The sequence below is a fragment of the Borostomias antarcticus genome, assembly GCF_949987555.1.
Source record: "Borostomias antarcticus genome assembly, chromosome: 2".
NCBI lineage: Eukaryota > Metazoa > Chordata > Actinopteri > Stomiiformes > Stomiidae > Borostomias > Borostomias antarcticus.
In genome coordinates, this window is record NC_140235.1 from 18,825,419 (window position 1) to 18,844,916 (window position 19,498).

General features: G+C 44.6%; 1 protein-coding gene across 1 annotated transcript; it reads right to left on the minus strand.

Annotated features, from left to right (window-relative positions):
* Positions 1–15,687: 15,687 nt before the first annotated feature.
* zfand1 (zinc finger, AN1-type domain 1) lies at positions 15,688–18,603 on the minus strand (the record flags this gene model as incomplete). Its single annotated transcript, XM_084452229.1, has 8 exons — positions 15,688–15,864; positions 16,028–16,183; positions 16,977–17,098; positions 17,359–17,450; positions 17,710–17,840; positions 17,993–18,032; positions 18,122–18,164; positions 18,549–18,603. The coding sequence occupies 8 exons, from the start codon at positions 18,601–18,603 to the stop codon at positions 15,688–15,690; spliced, it is 816 nt and encodes a 271-aa protein (XP_084308355.1).
* Positions 18,604–19,498: the final 895 nt, after the last annotated feature.

A 19,498-nucleotide genomic window follows, 5' to 3' on the forward strand; every position in this document is an offset into this window, starting at 1 on the left:
TGACAGAACAAAGAGCCCCTCCGGGCCCCCTATCCCACCTGGACCCGGACTGCCGGGCCCCCTATCCCACCTGGACCCGGACCGCCGGGGCCCCTCCACTCCAGTGCCTTGATCCAGCGTCCACCTCAGCTCCAGGGGCAATAGGGGCCAACACCTGCCCCGGGCAACCCCACCCAGCACCACCCCTCTCAGCCAGGCATGGCACCAATCAGACCCCCCACCCCCACCCACCCAGGCCACCCTGCCCTTCCTCCCCCAGCCCAGGACACACTCGACACCCCCTGTCCACCCACGTCACCCTACCTCCCCCAACCCAGGACACACTCGACACCCCCTGTCCACCCACGTCACCCTACCTCCCCCAGCCCAGGACACACTCGACACCCCCTGTCCACCCACGTCACCCTACCTCCCCCAGTCCAGGACACACTCGACACCCCCTGTCCACCCACGTCACCCTACCCTACCAGTCCAGGACACACCTCCGCCACCACACCACTCAACCAGGTGACTCCATAGACGACGTGTCTCTGCCTTAAAATCTACGAACAGACACTCTTCGCGAGACAACTCACTGTCGGACTCAAATGGAACACGTGACTTTCCATCCATTGTACAGGACAGGCTCCGTATGTCTTTTTTCTATCTGTTTGCAAGAGTGTCGTAGGTGTTTGAAATACCGTGTGTATAATGAAGATGTGAAAAATCATGTGAAATCTTATGTGATGTTTGACCCGTGTTTTATACTGCTCCACTTTCTCACCAATGAAATGTCCCAGTTCAAGTCAGTTTATTTGTCCGGCTTGAACTTGAACCTTTCATTTGTTGTGTCATGATATAATGTGGTGCCCCAACAGAACAGAGCCTGTATAATATGATCTTTACTTAGAAGCCAATCAAGCCATCATATTACTGTTATGAGTTCCGGGGGGTTCATAACAACCATTTCTTTCAAAAATCTTCTCCACATCTCGCATCTGTAGGAACATATATATTTTGGTCTTCTTCCCCAACCAAATTGGTTCCTTGATTGGGAACTGACATGAGAATTCAAAGCACTCCTGAGGAAGCCCCCTGAAAAGGACATTTAGAGATGATGCAGTGAGTCACTCTATTGGGTACGGGAAAGAGGGCTTCACGTAACTGGCTCACCCAAACGGGGTCAGGACAGTTCATCTGATGTCTGTTTTATGACACTGGGTTCTGAATGTGCATTTCCTAAAAAAAAACAGTATCTTTCAATTAATTATGTTTTCACCTCATAACAAATGACTTTTTTGTTTTTCTTTTTTTCCGTTCAAGCTTTGTGGCCTTTTATATTTCATAAATCATTTGATTTTCTTCCTGTGCTGTGTCGCTCTAGATATTTTATGTTGAGTTTAACAAATCTTGTAAAGATTTATAAATAATGAAGTCTAATGGGCTTTATAACAAATACCATGAAACCATGATTTTATTACAAGCAATTTATTTTTGTACCGAGAGTTTTTATGCAGTTCTTATCACTAAAGCAGAGAAGGCAGAGAACCTTGACAACAACAGCAAGGCGATTCTCTATCCTTCCAGGGTCTTTCTTCAGTCATGACTGAAACCGTGTCATGTCTCCCTCTTCAAAGGGCTTTAACTGTCTGCCTGCATTAATTGACTGGAAATTAGTGATTCAGCTGACTATTATGGTGTTTATTGTCAGAGATAAATGGGTGTTACAAAGGCATTTTCAGAGATTGACTTTGACTCCGGTTCTTATGAGCCATTACTCCAAAGGTAACAACGTCATCTCACACATCATTGGTTGATTTGTTGCCATACATTAGCTATAGTAGCTAACACTTTTATCTGGTATAGACTTGAGCATGATCTGTTGCCCTTGTAAGACTTGTAAGCATTTTCACAGTAGGCTGTGTGGCAGTATGGACTGCTGTTCTGAGTTGAGTTGTACCTTGAGTTGTTGGGAGGTTCTATATGAATGTCCCTTCCTCAGCCAACGTACCAGGCTTCTCTGGTTCGGCAGATTGTTCCTGTTTGTTGTTCTTGGTCCTGGAGGTGTTTGTGTATAAAAGCATGTTTCTGGTTTTAAATAGATGTAAAAAATCATATGAGAAGCACAGCCAGGGGGTTCAATATCAATGTCCTGTATTTTTCTATTGTAAAAAAAAATATTTTATCTCACCTCAGAATTTGTTTATATATATAGGCTATATATGTGAGAAAAAAGATGGATATGACAGCCTGCAAAGTACAGTTGACTTGCCCAATCATATAGCCTATCGATTCTTCTGTGTTGCGTGCAGGAGACTGTGTATTGTTGCTGACTGAAAGAGCACAGTGACTCACTATGCACAGCTCAGCTGGTAGTCTATTCTTTCATACAGTATGTGCAATTGTTTGTTGCAAATCCATCATGTGTTGGGGAAAATATTAAGAAGCAAAAAATACAGGTTCTCTATATGTGCCAAATTACTCTGATTGAGAAAATGTGTAATACACTAGCCTACATGAATAAAATTTGCAAACCACAAAAGGTTTGACTTCCTTTACAAACCGATTCTCTTCGGACACTCAAGGTTAACAGTAGAATACTTTTTTTTCTTCTAGGGATAATTAGAAAAGAACAAGGAGGAGGTGAAAATATGGTCACAGTTTCCTAATTTATTAATCAATAGGCTAGACTGCATTTCTCATATGTACACATTTCAACTTGCTTTATTTTTGGTCAGCGATTTCAGTGGTTCCACCAACACAAGGCTCAGTGGAACCCTTGATGAGACATAACGAGGCCAGGCAGAGCTGAGAGAGCTCAACCTGCCATCAGATACATACAAAAAGAGACAAAAAGAGAGAGAGCAGGCCATGTTGTCACGGTAACCAGTCAGAATCCTCCCCATACGGTGTCTTCCCAAAGTCCTCCTTGTTCCTGATGGCGCTGAGGAGAAGTTCCAGGGTGTTGGCCGCCGGCCGGAACCCTCCTCCTCCCCCAGCGGTGCCACTCCGCTTGCCAAAGCGTCCGATGGGCCGCACCCCACGGACGACGTACCACATCGGGTCGATCTCTGGACCTGGGGGCACACACACATCAAATCAAATCAAACTTTATTTGTATAGCGCATTTCATACACAGAACCGGCTCATGATTATTATATATTGGGTCTAGACCGGGGGCACACACACAGAACAGGCTGACAACCATGGACATGAGGATACAGAAGTTGCTACATGGTTACTAGCCTAAATGTCATTATGCTTAGTAAATGCATTCATAGATTTTTCAAGTTTTGACAATTCAATTATTGATGGCTGTGTTTATGATCAATCATGACCATGCTTCTCAGGCTAAGAAATCTAGTCTATAGTTAATCACAGATATTTCAACTATAAACAGATAATCAAGTACACCTTTCAAGTCTTGCCATAGGCTTTTGGATCAATGAAACAAACAAACACACACACACACACAGACAGACACACACACACACATACACAAAGGACACTGCATAACAATAATAACAATAAACACCCCAATTCATCTCAAACCATTCCAATTTTGATATAAACCCATTTCCTCTCAATGAATATGTATCTTGTTTCAAGACAAAGATTCCCCAATATGAACAGTAAACGAAATACCCAGCAAACAAATTGCAATATGACGAAAACAAAAATCCTTCAAATAAACGCATTCAACTTGGATATATGGTCCTTATGAATCTTATCAGAACAGCAGGCTACACTCACCGATTTCAATCTGCCAAAAGAATTCAATTAGACTTACTTCTGTTGTCAACATTGTGGACGATATGAAAGTCTTGCTCCACTGTGGTGTGGGCGCAGGTGGCCGCCGCGGAGAGAAGGAGGAGGACGGTGAGCGCAGCAGTCAGCCAGCGGGACGCCAGGACGCAGTCTTGCACCGGGCAAGCCACTCTTTCAGAAAACATTGTTTGGACAGCAAGGCAGTTGGGCTGTTGAAGACATCGCAGGTAATGATGGAATATATAGGCTAGCATTTGAAACGTTTCTTTAGAATTAACAGCTTCGGCAACAGCTATTAATGCATAACATGGAAATCCGTAAAAGCGATCGCACAGTTTCGGCAATTTCTCCGCTGCTCATCATCCTTTTTTCTCTTTTTTTAATCAATAACTTATGAACACAACATTTAATGTCTGGTAGCAAAAAGTCCAGAAACGACCACCAGAAAAAGCTCTGAGCAGCATTAACTCACCGTAAACTTTGGTTGTGCGTTGAGGTTAGTCGTTGATGTTAGTCGGTGAGGTCGGTGGAGTTTCCAGTTCTTCGTTGTAAAGCGGGTGTTCGCCCGAGCTTTTATAATCTGAGCGTCATTACGATGAATCAGAAATGTCCGTCAACAAAGGATGACACTTTCGTGGACAGCATATCGCCCTAGCCCCCACCACTTCCGCCCCCTCCCCCTGAAGATCCCCTCTTCTCCTCCAAGAATGAAGAGGTAATTTAATGGAGATTTTGATGTGGAGCTTTCCCGGTGCCTGGCACGCCGTTGCGCACTCCATCAAGAGATCAGTGACATGCCGACAACATTAGCTCAGTTACAGACGCCTGCTATGGGGACCCCGCCTCAAGTACACGACAGGGAGCCAAAAGTGCGAAGGCGGGTGTACGTTAATCATGTTGATTATTGACAAACCCTAGGTCTAGGCTACTGCTGCCATAGCCATGACTATACGGGCTGGATGATAACTTTAACCAAAATCACAGAATTTTAACCAGGACATTTTATACTTTTTACATTCTGGATGCATTTAAGGCAGACTAAATGGTATACACTTTGATGAATTGCAAAAGGCAAATGACAAGCAGATACTAGGTAGGTGTCACAGACAGGCAGGTGGCGGGCTGAGAGGCAGAGATTAGAGTCAGCTAATGTCCAAAAAAAGACAAGACTTGTGAAATGTGTGGCCCAGACTTCAGGTGAAAAGCCTAAATATCTATGTCAAAATAAGCACTACACCAAAGCACAGGGGGCCAAGCAGTCCAGCAAGGCATACAATGACAACTTGATGTGATCATGTTAAAAGCATGGCTGTCAAACTGATAGCATGTTTTATGTGAATTGAGCAAAGATTGGGTTTAACTGCACTTCCTGTTTGGTGACTGATGTCGATTGGCTGTAGCGGGCGAACATTATCAAATCCAAGGAATCCTACGGTAGGCTATTGAAAATCAGGCATACGGTTCAGTGTAAATGCACCTCCAACTTTCCTGGTGGCGCTAGAGTGCTCGAGGTGTCGACATGAGACTTGGTAACAGGAGTCATGGGACTGGCCCTGATCAGTGTGCCAAATTCGGTTCTCTTTCATAGCATTAATTTCCTGTCTCACTATGGGAACGCCTCCTGCGTGACCTCATCCGAAGCTCAATAACATTGCGCCAGCCCTCATTGGCTGGCAAAGCCATGTCTGCAGTGGAAGGACCCTCCTCCTTTCTAAGGCGTAGACACGGTGTCAGTTGTAATTCAAAAACGTCTTCTTGCTTCTCCCAGAAGCCTGTCTACAACTGTGCGGTAGCTAAAGCTTAACTGTCCCCAGACTCGAGCGACCAACTCAGTCAACGGGCGCTTTGCTCCCTGCTGCTAAAATGGATACGTTGTGACAACAGAAAGTAGCAATACTCCTTCATTAAAACAGTGAGAGTAGTAATACTCCTTTATTATACAGATTGTATCAATACTTTTTTGTATTGCTAGCGGGTAGATAGCAATATCCCTCCACACTTTTTCACACGGCAGCTGAACAAGCTAGCTAGCGAATTAGCAGATCTGCTAGCATCTAGCCTGCAACCCACTAGTAATGGCTAACGTTAAGACTAGTGAACTCGGTACAGCTGAGGCTAGCCAGAAGCTTTGCCCGTGTGGCATACCACTCACTCCAAGTGTGTGGTATGTCTTGGACTTTCCCATGCCTAGACTGCCGTTGACCCCCAGACAAGGCTGTGCAGCGTTCCTCTCTAAACTTCTCCACCGCCGGCTGGCCCGCCAGGCTAGCCTGCGGATCCACTCTTGTGTGGAGCAGCCGAAATGCTGCCATCACAGGTTAATGCGGAGGCGTCTCCAGCCATACCTGGGCCGAGCTGGGTGGACTTAGTGCCACCGAGCCCTGACATCGGCTTCCAGGTGCTGGATGACGAGGGAGACGACGGCTTTACTGCTGCTCATTCCTTCCCAGGGAGGGGTGTGGACAACGTGGAAGGAGAGTTAGACCTCCTGTTGTCAGCTGATGATGAAGAGGACTCCAACTTCCCCATCAGTAGGCGCGGGGCTGCAAAGGCCCCCACACCTGTCAGAGGTACCCAACCTTCCACGCCATCTCCCCTGGAGCTTGACATGCAAGACGTACAAGCGAGCGGCTAACAGGCTGAATATCCCATGGCCCATCACCCGAGCTGAAGCTGCTAGGTCCCGCTTTGACGGCAAAAGACTGCAGATGGTGAAGAAGACAGGGAAACAGGTGATGCTGTTATTCCCAGAGCTACTCGACAAGATAGCCACATCGTTGAAAGATCAGTTCAGTGAGAAACATCCTGTGGTTGGGGGTTCTCAGCTGGATTGGGAGGGGATGGACTCCCTCGGGCTCCGCCACATTCTGCCGATTGAGCCTGTGGTAGCGAGCCATCTGCACCCGAAGGCTTCCATGACTTCGTCTGGTGTGTCCCTGCCTTCCCAGTCAGACCGCTTCCAATCGAGCCTTACTGATAAGTGCTACAAGGCGGCTAGGCTCTGTCAGCGGCGGCTCTGTCTGCTCTCCTGTCAGCCTACCAGGCTGAGCTGGAGGAGGATATGACCAACCCAGATAATGCCCTGTGAGAAGAAATCTGCGTTATAACAGATCACATCCTTCATCTCCACAAGATGGCCATTCAAGCCACGGGTAGATCCATGGGCCTCATAGTTCTTCAGGAGAAGGAGTGCTGGCTCGGACTCACCAACCTGTCGGCCAAGGAGAAGGAGGAGATCCTTAACACTCCTATTGTCCCCCAGGTTCTCTTCAGTGCAGCAGTCACATCCATGCAGAAGAGAAGTGAGGAGAACCAGGCCAGGTCAAGCCTGGCTTATGTGCGTGGCTGGCTTGTTTCTGTTCAGGACTGGTAGGACGGAAGCTAGTCATGCCACTGAAATAGCTGTGAATTGAAATGACATGAAATAATGTCTGATAAATTAAGATGGACACATCAGTTCCAATGCTTCCAATGCTAATCCAGCACAATAAGAGAGAGATAGCCAGTTAGCTCATGAGCTCACAACAACTAGCAGCAGCTTCCATAAGATTAATGGTAGCGGTCAGTGGCTAAAGCAGTTACACTGATGATTCCTGTAACGTTAGCTATTTTGCTGCAATTGGTTCAACTTCTGTTCCTGGACAAAGGTAAGGGATAAACCCAGAGAACACAAGGCTAGCGGACCTACAGCAGGTCCCTGATGGACGAGTTGGCGGACCTCCGGCGAAATATAACACAAGGCTAGCGGACCTACAGCGGGTCTCTGATGTTTGAGCTGGCGGACCTCCGGCCAAATCCGCAGGCGAGTTCCATTTGCACATCGAATGGCAAGCGGACCTCTGGCGGATTATATGCGTCAGGGACAGCGGTTCGCTAGTAATCCGAAATGCTCCCGCTATTGCTCCACCACCATTCCACCGGTAGTTTATTGTCTATATCCTAGGCCCATTGGCCCTAGGCTTATTGATTTCTGTTGCTAAATTAACTTACTCTGAACATTTATTTGGTAACCCTTCCTTTCATAGTCCCCCAATTACTAAACATTTACCTGGTAAATACATGCAAAGTATAGCCTAATAGTTTATAGTATAGTTCAAATGTATTTCAAATGTATTTCAAATGTTCAATTACTGCACATAAATTCAATAACTGACATAGTACCACCAGGTAACTACATTTTTACATAACGTCTATAACATCCAGTGACAAACACAAATCACAATGCTCATATTTATTAAAATGCTTTGAATTATATTAATTATAACTGGATCCACTCAGGAATCTGGGAATGGGACCGAGAACAGGAGTAGCAGAAAACAAAACACAGAGTTGCATACACAGAGAAACATAACAGTAAGCACAAGTCTAGTATATATCAATGGGACTTATAAGTAGTAATTGGCTACTTAATTGGTCACACAGTTTCTGCACTTAGTTTGACACAGTTAATTCATCTGCAAAACAGACTGTACATTTCCTTAAAAATAAAAGGGGGAAAGGAGAGTGAAAGGAGGGAGGGAGAGGGATGGAAAGGCCGAAAGAAAACATAGGAATAAACCACAGGCTAGCAGAGAGTGTGGGTATTGTTTCCCAAAACCTTCCCCACCGGCCACTTGAACCCCTGATCTCCCACATTTTGGTGTGCTGGGACCACTGCCTCTTGTGGTGGCAACATAGAAATGTAGGTCAACAACAGCCAAGCACAAAAAGAGAGATGATGAGGCACTGAAATTGTGCCTCCCGAGAAGTGCCTCCGCCGCGGCAGTCGTACGCTCAGACGGTCTCTCTCCCGGCCCCTGCCTCCAGGATCCCCAACGTGTCCAGCTCCGCAGGCCTCCAGAGGTGCTAAGAACCCGTGGGCAAGGAAGCAAGCCCCCCGGGCTGGACCCCCGTCATCTCCGCCTCCTCCTACGGCAGCCGCGTCTGTGAGGAAGAAGAAGTGGGCGGCCTGATAGCCTCTCCTCTGGGGGAGAGCGTGTCCAGTCTGCCCCCTCCATGGACCGCTCCCAGCTCCGTTGTAGAGCAAGTTCAGTGGGACAGGTTCAACGCAGAGTGCAGGACCCTGGTCGGCGTTCATGTTCCCACACTGTCCAGGGGAAAGCTGAGAGACCGTGCAAGTTGCAATGGTCAGTGTCACTCAAGCACCTTAATGCACACTGTAATAAAAATGTCCCGACACGCGCATCCAGGCAGATTGCCAAGGGCGCTGTCACACGTGATAAAAAAATTATAGAAAAAAGATATGTTAAAAAATGTCATTCTCTGCCATAACGCAGACCATGGGGCTCCCCAGCCTCATAACGCAGACCATGGGGCTCCCCAGCCTCATAACGCAGACCATGGGGCTCCCCAACCTCGCGGCTGTGACGCAGACCGCTGCTCTTCTGTGTGGTGTGCAGAGGGGCACGGTCAGTGTGTGTGGCATGCCCCGGCCAGAAGAGGGCGCCAATATTTTATGTTTGACGGGGTGTTGCCTGGTCAGTCCCCTCTCTCTGCACGTGCAGGAATGGACGGCCTACACATGGTCAGACTGGGTGCTGAGGACGTTACAAAAGCGCTACAGGGTCCAATTCAATGTCGCTTCCCCTCATTTCAGAGAAATCATCTATTCTCATGCTCAGGGCGAGTCCGCCAATGCTCTCCTGGGAGAAATTTCTATTCTGAGGTAGAAGGGAGCAAGAGTATAAAAGAAAGGGGGGGGGGGGCAGGAGAGCTATTCTAGACCTCCGTGCTCTGAATCAGCGTCTCAGAAAATACAGGTTCAGGATGTTGACACACTCCTCCCTGCTGCGATTTGTACGGGCAGGGACGGGCTCACATCGATGGTCACACTTTACAATAAGGGTCACAAAAAACATTAGTTAACTGTTAACAACTGTTAATTGAGGGTTAGGTTAGGTTACTAATGTTAATGAATACGTTAGTTAAGGTTAGGGTTAGGGCTAGGTGAGTTAACCTTCATTAACATAAATAACATTAGTAAATGGTTAATAGAGACATTAGTTAACTGTTACTTAATGCTTAATAATGCATTAACTAATGCTTATTAATGTACCCTTATTGTAAAGTGTAACCACATCAATTGACCTGAAAGACGCTTATTTCCACATTCCCATATATCCCCCGCACAGGAAATATCAGAGAATCGCCTTCCAGGGGATAGCCTACAAGTACGTGGTCCTCCCATTTGGGCTGTCTCTAAGCCCGAGGGTGTTTGTGAAATGCACCAAGGCGGCAGTGGCCCCTCTCAGGGAGAGGGGCATCAGAGTGGCCACGTACATCAACGACTGGCTGGTGGCAGCCAGCTCCCGCAAGAAGGTGGCTCGTCACACTGTGGTTCTTTCGCAACACCTAGTGAACCTGGGGTTTCGGATAAATGTGAAAAAGAGCATGGTGACACCCACCCAACGCATCGTGTTTAAGGCATTTTTGTCAATGCATTTTGTCTTTGTCTTGAAAGTGTGTATACAATGTGTGCAAGCTTGACATTGTTTCACAGGGGCAACTTGGTTACCCTCAAACAATGTCAGGGGCTGTTGGGCCTGATGGCCCTCTGTAGAGGCCATACCTCTGGGGCGCCTGTATATGAGTATATGTTTATGTATGTATGTATTCCTGAAACCAGTGTTTCAGGAAGAGTGACCAGTTATTTGTGTCTTGGGCCAATCCGCACATGGGGAAACTGGTGTCTAAGCAGTGTCTTTCTGTCTGGCAATCTGGGAGTCAGTATTTTCTCATAGTGAGACACGAAACGAATACTATGAAACAGAACTCAAGGTTATTTACACAACCCCAGTTCTCTAAGTAGCATGAGTGAGTGTCTCACCAGACCACCCTCCTTGCTACGGAAGCGAGGAAGAGGTGTGCTGGTTCTGAATGACGAGTGATGCCGTGTCTACACCTTATAAAGGAGGAGGGTCCTTCCCATCCGGACATGGGCGTCATCTGTGCCAGCCAAAGAGAGCTGGCGCAATGTTATTGAGCTTCTGATGAGGTCACGCAGGGGGCGTTCCCATAGTGAGACACTCACTCATGCTACTCAGAGAACCGAGATATGACCTAATTTGCCGGCATCGTCGTGATTTTGATTGGCTGTGACAGGTGAACCCTTTCGAAAATCGAAAATCCATCTGATGACTTTTGTGAGGCTTAGTCTGAATATCACGTGATTTAAAAAAAAAAAAAACATTTCATAAAATTGAACATAGCGGACAATTCAGTATGGAGGAAAATGAAATTATAGACAATTGGGGGCCAAGCAGCAAATTGCCTTGAACTCGGCTTGAGCCAAGGAATTGAATGGTACCTCATTTCGGAAAATCGGGCATACGGGTAAAATGTTGCGTGCATAAATGTACCTCCAAATTTGACACTTTCATGGCGCTAGAGTGTCGACATGAGACTTGGTGACAAGGGTCATGGGACTGTCCCTAATGAGTGTAGGCTACTACATTTCACAACTTTTGACCATATGGTTCTAGGGGCTGCTATAATGGCAGAAGAAGAAGATTAAGCTTGATGAATTGACAATCCCTATGGTGGCCTACGCAGCTTCGCTGCTTGGGCCCAAATTCTCTTTGGTCTAGTGGTTAGATGTTTGGGTTCCAGTATGGAGGTTGGAGGTTTGATCTGCCCTGAGGCCTATCTGTCGCAGATGAAGGCTGTATGTTCAATATGTTGTTCACAATTAGAACAGAGGAGTTAACTCATGTAGGGTGTTTCTCGCACGCACTTGTATATACCATAGAATAGATGACAGGAGGGCAGTGCTACCATTGACATCCTTTACTTAACCTACTCAATAATGATACAGCACACAAGCACAACTGCACATCAACACAACATGCATGTGTACACATCACATGACATGTGCTTTCTTTAATGTAATACAACACAATGACCTTTGCTATACTGTATACTTTGCTCAACCAGGCACAGATTGCAATTTGATGCAAGGAGGTACATGGCTGAGCGTAGCAATTTTGTGTTGCTCACCCAATTAATTATCTGCATTGTGTGGAATTGGAGCCTAATATTGCAATAGGCCTAAATCAGAAAAGCTCCCAAAATGTCTGTCTGACATATCCATCTTCCTAGACCCGAACCTGCATCATCAGACATCTACTCATCAGGCAAACACGTTCTCATACAAGTATCATAGTTTTTTCCATTTTCCTTTTCTGAATGTTTGGAGTACGTCACTAGGCTGTTTAATATGGGCAATGCAGCCCTCGCTGGGGGAAGCAGTTTGGTTCTCCTCCATGGATTAAGACAGTCATCATTTCCTTGTGGAGGGGGATCAGATGGTGTGATCTGAGTAAAAACAGCCAACAAGAGAGGGGGGCTGCGAATGAGCACCCGAGGACGTGTAATCAAGCCAAGGCATGCATGGCTCCATGGCACCTGAGAGACAAGGACCCTTAATGGTTTAAGATTCTCATTGATTGATGATGAGAAGCTCTCGTTTGCAACGGAACAAATATGACATGCTTTCCACCAGATGCTCAACATTCAGCCCTTAAGGTGTGCATGTTTACACAACCTTGAAACCGTATACAAAAATGTTTCAGATCGCGCCGTATCAATCAATCAATCAAAGCTTTATTTGTATAGCGCATTTCATACCCAGAGGCAACACAATGCGCTTTACAGAGAACAAGGGAGGTGTGCATACGACCCACTCTCTACATATTCCAGAGGGAAGCAAAAAAACAGTAATCACCCCAGATAAGTGAGCTGTAAAAATTATTCCCTGACCCCTCTCAACAAGGCGATCGAGCAAGCTCCAGGAGTATGTTTTTTCTACCGGCTAAGAACATTTATAAAGCAATACATTACATTAAATTACATTTCAGAGTAAGAGAGGCTAAAAAAGCATCATAGGAGAGACATGGCAAATACTGGTGTGTGTTTGCTATGGCCCAGGCCTAAAGCCAGAAGTGGGCTGGTGTATGTCTGTGTGTACGTGTGTGTGTGTGTTAACTAAATTCTACGACATCCACAGCAGACACAGGGGTATCTATCGGACTCCGGGAGGTCTACTGGTGACAGTGGGGCATCGACTGGACCTGGTTAGAAGATAGGAGGGAGAGAGAGAGGCACTAGGGAGAGGGAAGGCAGAACAGGGTTAGTAGCACACAGAGCCATAAAAACCACACAGATATTTAAAACAGGCAACCTGGAGCAAGCTCCTGGAATATATTTGTCTAATGGCTAAGAACATTTATAGAGCAATAAATTACATTAAATTAAATTTTCAGAGCAAGAAAGGCTAAGAGCATCAGGTCCAGGCCTAAGCCGGATGTGGACTGATATGTGTTTGTGTGTATGTGTGTGTGTGTGTGTGTGTGTGTGTGTGTGTGTGTACTAAATACTACAACATCCACAGCTGACACGGGGGTATCTATCGGACTCTGGGTGGTCTGCGGGCGACAGTGGGGCATCCACTGGACCTGGTTAGAAGGTAGGAGGGAGAGAGAGAGGCACTAGGGGAGGCAGAAAACGGTTAGTAGCACACTCAGCCATTGAAGCAACACAGCTGTCAGAACAGAACAAGCCTGTTTCAGGGTAACCAGCTTTTGTACACTACTTGATATACATACAGTGCATAGCAGGATAAATACCAATGTATACAGAGGATTCACAGGTAGGTTTGAGGCTGCCTTTCTGTGTCTCAAGGTCCTGGCTGGTGATTGTAGGCTAGGTCGAAAAGGTACGTCTTGAGATCTCGCTTGAAGACCTCCGTTGTTTTGGCCCTTCTTAGGCATTCCGGCAGGGTGTTCCAGAGGTTGGGGGCATAGAAACTAAAGGCTGCCTCTCCGTGTTTCTTGGTCCTGGCTTTTGGAACTGTTAAAAGTTCAGTACCTGAGGATCTGAGTGGTCTGTTGGGCATGTACGGCATTTGCTGTTCTGTTCAAGAACGTAATTTCCTGACATACAGAGAATGATCGTCTCAGCCAAGATAATAGGCTATTATCGTGGCATTATACAACCTGAAATTGACACTCCTGCCCAGCATGCCAGATGTAACCCAGCGTGCGTGTGTCTACCAGTAGCCTGTGTGTGTGTGTGTGTGTGTGTGTGTGTGCATGCATGTTTGTGTGTGTTCTCAGCATGGCAGATGTAATCGTAAGGAGAGAGGTGGAGATCAGAGGGGGATCAGGGTTGATCCCACCTCATCAATAACCTCCTGATTGCTCTGCTAACCTGGGTTTACCTGGCACGTCATATGTGCCTCTCAACATCTATCAATATCCTTCAAATCTCGCCACAAGGATTCTCATCACACACACTGATGCATATGAATCACTGCGTCATAACAGCCAACACATGTGTTAGGTCTGTGAGTGAAATGACAAACTTCCTCTTCTACAAATGGTTCAGTTGTCCATTCAGCAGTAAGCGCTCCAACACTTTGCTGTTGAATGGGAGATAGGCTTGAAGAATTCCAGCATGGACAGAGATCCTTGCTTGCTGCATGATGGAGAGTCTTGACCTGAGACTCAGTCTAAATCATTCCTCTTTGTGCCACAGTGTTTTTCTTAATGAGCCTGCTTCATAAATCCTGGCCTACACAGAGAGTGGGCCGAGGCCCACATTGATCTTCTTTGGTTTGCCCAGTCTAAATGGTCAGCTTCTGTGCTCAGTTCAATGAACAATTATCTGATGCTAACTCATGGAGGTGTTTGTCCTGTGAAGGTGGGGGGTCCGAATGAACAGAATGGGCAAAGGTTGCAAGTTATAACCTTACAACCATCTCAAATCTACTGTATATTAGGACATACAATACAGAAATCATCTCATGTCATATATAAAGATTCCATCAAATGTCATAAGATTGGTTTGTGTACAGAGGTGATCATGCTACATAACAGAAAGAAGTATTAGTATTTAACTTTAGTGCCTTTGTTTTGTTTACTTCTCTTCTCTTGAAAATTAGATTTTTGTTCTCAATGAGACCAAACTAGTTAAATAGATTTAATAAAATAAAAAAAGTATTAGTATTCAAACTGAGAAGCTAGGCAGAAGGTACCTGCTTTTAGAAGTATTACATGCCGCATGTGGATAGACTGGTATTGGTAAGCTGGAACAGCCCTTGGCAGATATAGGCCCCTCCCTTGCGAGAACAATCATGTATTGTTATTTGAGAGTTTTTCTACAGAGGCCCAGTGGCCTAATGGATAAGGCATCAGCCTCCGGAGCTGGGGATTGTGGGTTCAAGTCCCACCTGGGTCGCAAGAAGCACATTTTAGATTGTAAATTACATTGCTTTGCCACACCCCGACCACATTCAGTAGCAATTTGAGTTCTCACATTTGCAAAAAACAACATATCATGTTAGCATTTCATGTTTCTACACACAAATACTTGCATCATATCTCCCAAAATAGATTTAGCAGGCCATTCTACCCATTGGCATGAGGCAACAGCAAATATTTTTGATTCTCACAGAGAAGATCCTACTGTAACTGGATGGCTCCTCTTTCACAGAATACAATTCTGGTATAAAAATACAGCATTTTTCTAAGACTATTCTAATGAAGCAATTTTTTAAGAGTATTCCAATAATATCTCAGTAGTATGATCATTCCACATATCTCAATGACACACATTGTACATACTGTTTACATCACACTACATTCTGCACACACCACACCCCATTTCGTATATATTACATAAATTGCATTTGTGCCCCTGTTTTCTAACAGTATATTGCATATTGCACTGTATTTTGTATTTGCAGTTTTTTTGTATTGCATTTCCACTGTCCTGTACCCTGTCCTATGTCGTCTGCAACAGCGAAACAATCTTGAAGAAATCTCCAATGTGTTTTCAATAAAATCTTTAATAACATAAAAAAAAAAAACATGTCCACGATAAAGTAGGTTTATTGTGGCTGTAATAAATATTTCATGTTGGCTGGCGGCTGGTGTGTGTCAGTCAGGACTGTAGTAGGTAGGCTGAGACGTCCTCTAGGCCAGAGCAGTCGTTGTCCAGATACTCAAGGACCACGTCGCCCCCATTGAAGAGGGGCACCTCTGGGTGAGCCAGCAGGGAAAGCAGGGTGTCGTCCATCCGCAGGGTCTCACCAGTCTGGGGGTGGCACAGACGCAGCTTCTGCACATGGTAACGACATGGGGAGGGAGGGGAGGAGGAAGGGAGATTTTTAAACGAGGATCGCTGAATTCAATGAAGGAAAGATTCACACAATGTGTTTATGATGACAACAATAGAGGAGTACAACTATCAGCAAAGGCTCTACTCATGCAGTGGCTCTTACCTTGGCAGCCAGTATGTTGTTGTTGTTCTTGAGGCTGGCCAGTGAAGCAGCACAGTCCACCACTTTCCCCACACTCCACTTAGAACAGAAGAACATGGGTAGGCTCAAGTATTTGGCCTCTTTGGGAAGGTGGACCTGGAAATAGGTCCTCTCTGTCTGTAGGAGAAAATATCACTTTCAGAAAACAGATCTACCTGCCTGAAGAAAAAAAACCTGATCATCAGTATGTTGAAGGCATAAAGTAGACTGTTATTTTACTGCTCAAATAAATAAAATAAAAGAAGTGTCACAGCACACAGCTTTGACACCTGTTACAGTACTTCAAACAACATGCACTCACCACAGGGCTAGTTGATTAGGTTTCCATCCTCTCAAACAGCCTCATTCATGCGTAGGTGATCTTACTCATCACGTATCTACCGTATGTAGTCTACTGCATGAGGTTCACCCATAACCTTTTTCTTTAATCCAAAATACCACTCAATTTCAATATTATATTCACTCAATTTCAATATTATATTCACAAATGAATGTTTTCTCAAGTTTCAATGTAATTTTTTATCTTGGTATCTGGTGATTCCTTCCTCCTTCCTGGTATCTGGTGATTCCTTCCTCCTTTGTTTCTAGTCAGGATATGTTGACATTGGAACAGGCTACATTTTGGCCACCAACTATAGGTGTTACAGGCACTGTCAAACTCCTTTGTAGCAATATGAATGAGATATAGGTGGCCGGATTTGGAGATTTTAAATGGAAGTGCCACCCAAACCATAACTATGGACAAGGCTACCAACGCATCCTTAATGGCATGTCAGAATGAAGACATTGCACGTAGAATGCCAGTCTCATTCAGCTCTCGTTGCAGCACTCAGCCAACACTATCCCCTCAGACTCTCTCTCTTATCCTCTCAGACACACACTCTCTCTCTCCTCCTTCCCCCCAGACTACCTGTGGCAGTCCCTTGTCTCCTGCAGCGTGAAGTTTTAGCTTCATCAATGCCACCTTGGCTGCAGTCGCACTGTTCTTGGCCCCCCTGCGACCTTTACTTGCAGGCAGGCCTTTCTTTGACTCTGAATGGTGACAAGAAAGCACAGCAATCATATGATGCTCACTGACTATAACATATCACAGACTTTGTTCAACGCTGCTCTCATGTGGACATGATGAAGAACTGCAATGTGGTACGCTGGCCTTCCTTTGATTGAAACAGCAACTGTGGTTGTTACAAGCACCATGCTCTACCTACTGACCGGCACAAGACCAGAAGGAATATTTTATATGTTAGAAGTAGAATAGGAATTGCAATTAGGTCATTTAAGGTGTGACTGACCAACAATCTTTTGCACTAGCTCTTGAGTAGCTGTCATTCTGGGCTTAGGCATTTCCAGTTTTTCACACATGTGGTCATCTTGATGACGATGGCTAGACAGAAAAGACAACAGAGGTGTGAAGTTTAAAAAAACAACAACATAAAAACATAGAGACATAGACAAAGTCTACACATAAAAACATAGACAAACAAAGTCTACACCATGACTTCTTGCTTTTTTGTTCATTCTATAAGAGGTCATAACGAATATATGAGTTCTATAAGAATTCATAATAAAAGATAAATGAATATCATCCCAAGTTCCATCTAATTGGAGAACATAATTGGACAACAAATGAATATATCACTCACGCCAAGCAGAAGTGTTTTTCACAATGTGGACATATGACTGGTAAGAGCTCTCTTCCTTTGCAATCCTGGAATGTGCAGGGATAGCTAGTGCTGCCTCCACCAGACACCTGCACCTCTCTCTTCACTGGCTCCTGGGGAACACAGAGGAACCATTGGAGGAAAGTCAGTGGCATACTGAGAGATGGATATAGCCATAGAGAGAAAAACAGATAAACAGATAGACAGACAGACAGACATAGATAAAAAAAACACCACTGGCTCAAAAACCACCTTGCAACGTTACCTCTGGGCATGAGTGTGACTCTCGACTCCTGTGTTCAACACTGAAATAAGGTCATAGAAAGTCTGTCAACACAATGAAATCTACTTTAGCTAACCACATTTTCAATATAACACTATGAAGCAATCTTACCAGAAAATTCCCCTGCATGCATCACAAACAAACGGCAGGAAATCTATGGGAAAAGACAGCAATTCAGTCAAGGCAGCTAATTATTTAGTCGCAAGCTAGGACAGGAACGTTAGCACACGCTGAATCATTGAGAATGTTGGCACATTTTTGCACAAATTGGAAATAATAGGCTACTAACTAGCAAAATACAATTGGTGATTATAGCTTGATTATTCATGAGGTTAGGGGGAAGAACTCTTGGCTCAGAGGGGAAAACTGTCCAAAGCACAACCGACTCAACCAAGCTAGCTAGCTAGGGCTAAAGCGAGCTACAGTAATTATACACCACGTTAGTATCGACAAATACCTTAGCTAGCCTAGGCATTAACAAAATAACGTCCACCGAGTCAAACATCTCTCAATAATTCCAAAAAGACTAGAGTGAAACCTTTTTGATTGCAGGACTCGATCCGACAATGTTGACCAATGTCTAATTCAGCCATGACTCTGATGTCAACATGAACTCTCACCCCATCACACCACGTGACACCCTATTTTTTTTATCCGAAATAAAAAGACACGATACAGATACACAGCACCAACATTTCCAAAGAAACTACGGTGTCCATAATTATGGAATAACAAATGTGCCAATATTAAATAAATAAATATCCCTTCATTTTATAAATAATCATATGTATAAATACAGGAATATAAATAAATAAATACATAGTGAAATCACTAAATAATTAAATAAAATGCAAACAATTAATATTAAATATTATTTCATAATGTATGTTTTATTTCATATTTCACATTTTATTTTCAAATATTTTCCGAAGGACACTTTATTTCATAATGTCACATTTATTTATTTCATGTTGACTCTTTTCATAATGACAGGCGTTGCTGAGAAAGTCCCCGTAACTGCGCATACGCGGCATTCGAGTGCTATGATTGGTATCGTGTGGCATTCGTGTGGGCTCAACCGTTATATTATACCTCCATGGGCTCAACTGTCTTCTTTTCGCCGCTAGTCTTTTGTCATTGTCGCCCGCATTCACTCTATTCCACTTCACGGTAAGCAAAGTTAACTTGCTCTCGCTACATTCATAATCTGGTGATATCACTTCTCATTTAATATATTTTCGAAGTATACTACCTAGTTGCCATAAAAGTGTGTAATGTTATGTGTGTACAATCACGATTTGCACACTGAGAAAACGAAGCTAGCGATCGGATTTTGTGGAGACTTGTTTCTGAATATCTAACGTTACCTGGTTGTCATGTTTCTAAGTTTGCTAGTTATCATAATCGATCATACTAATGAGAGACTAATATTGATTGATATATTATATATATTGGTTGATATCTGTGTCTAGCAACAAGCAGTGCAGT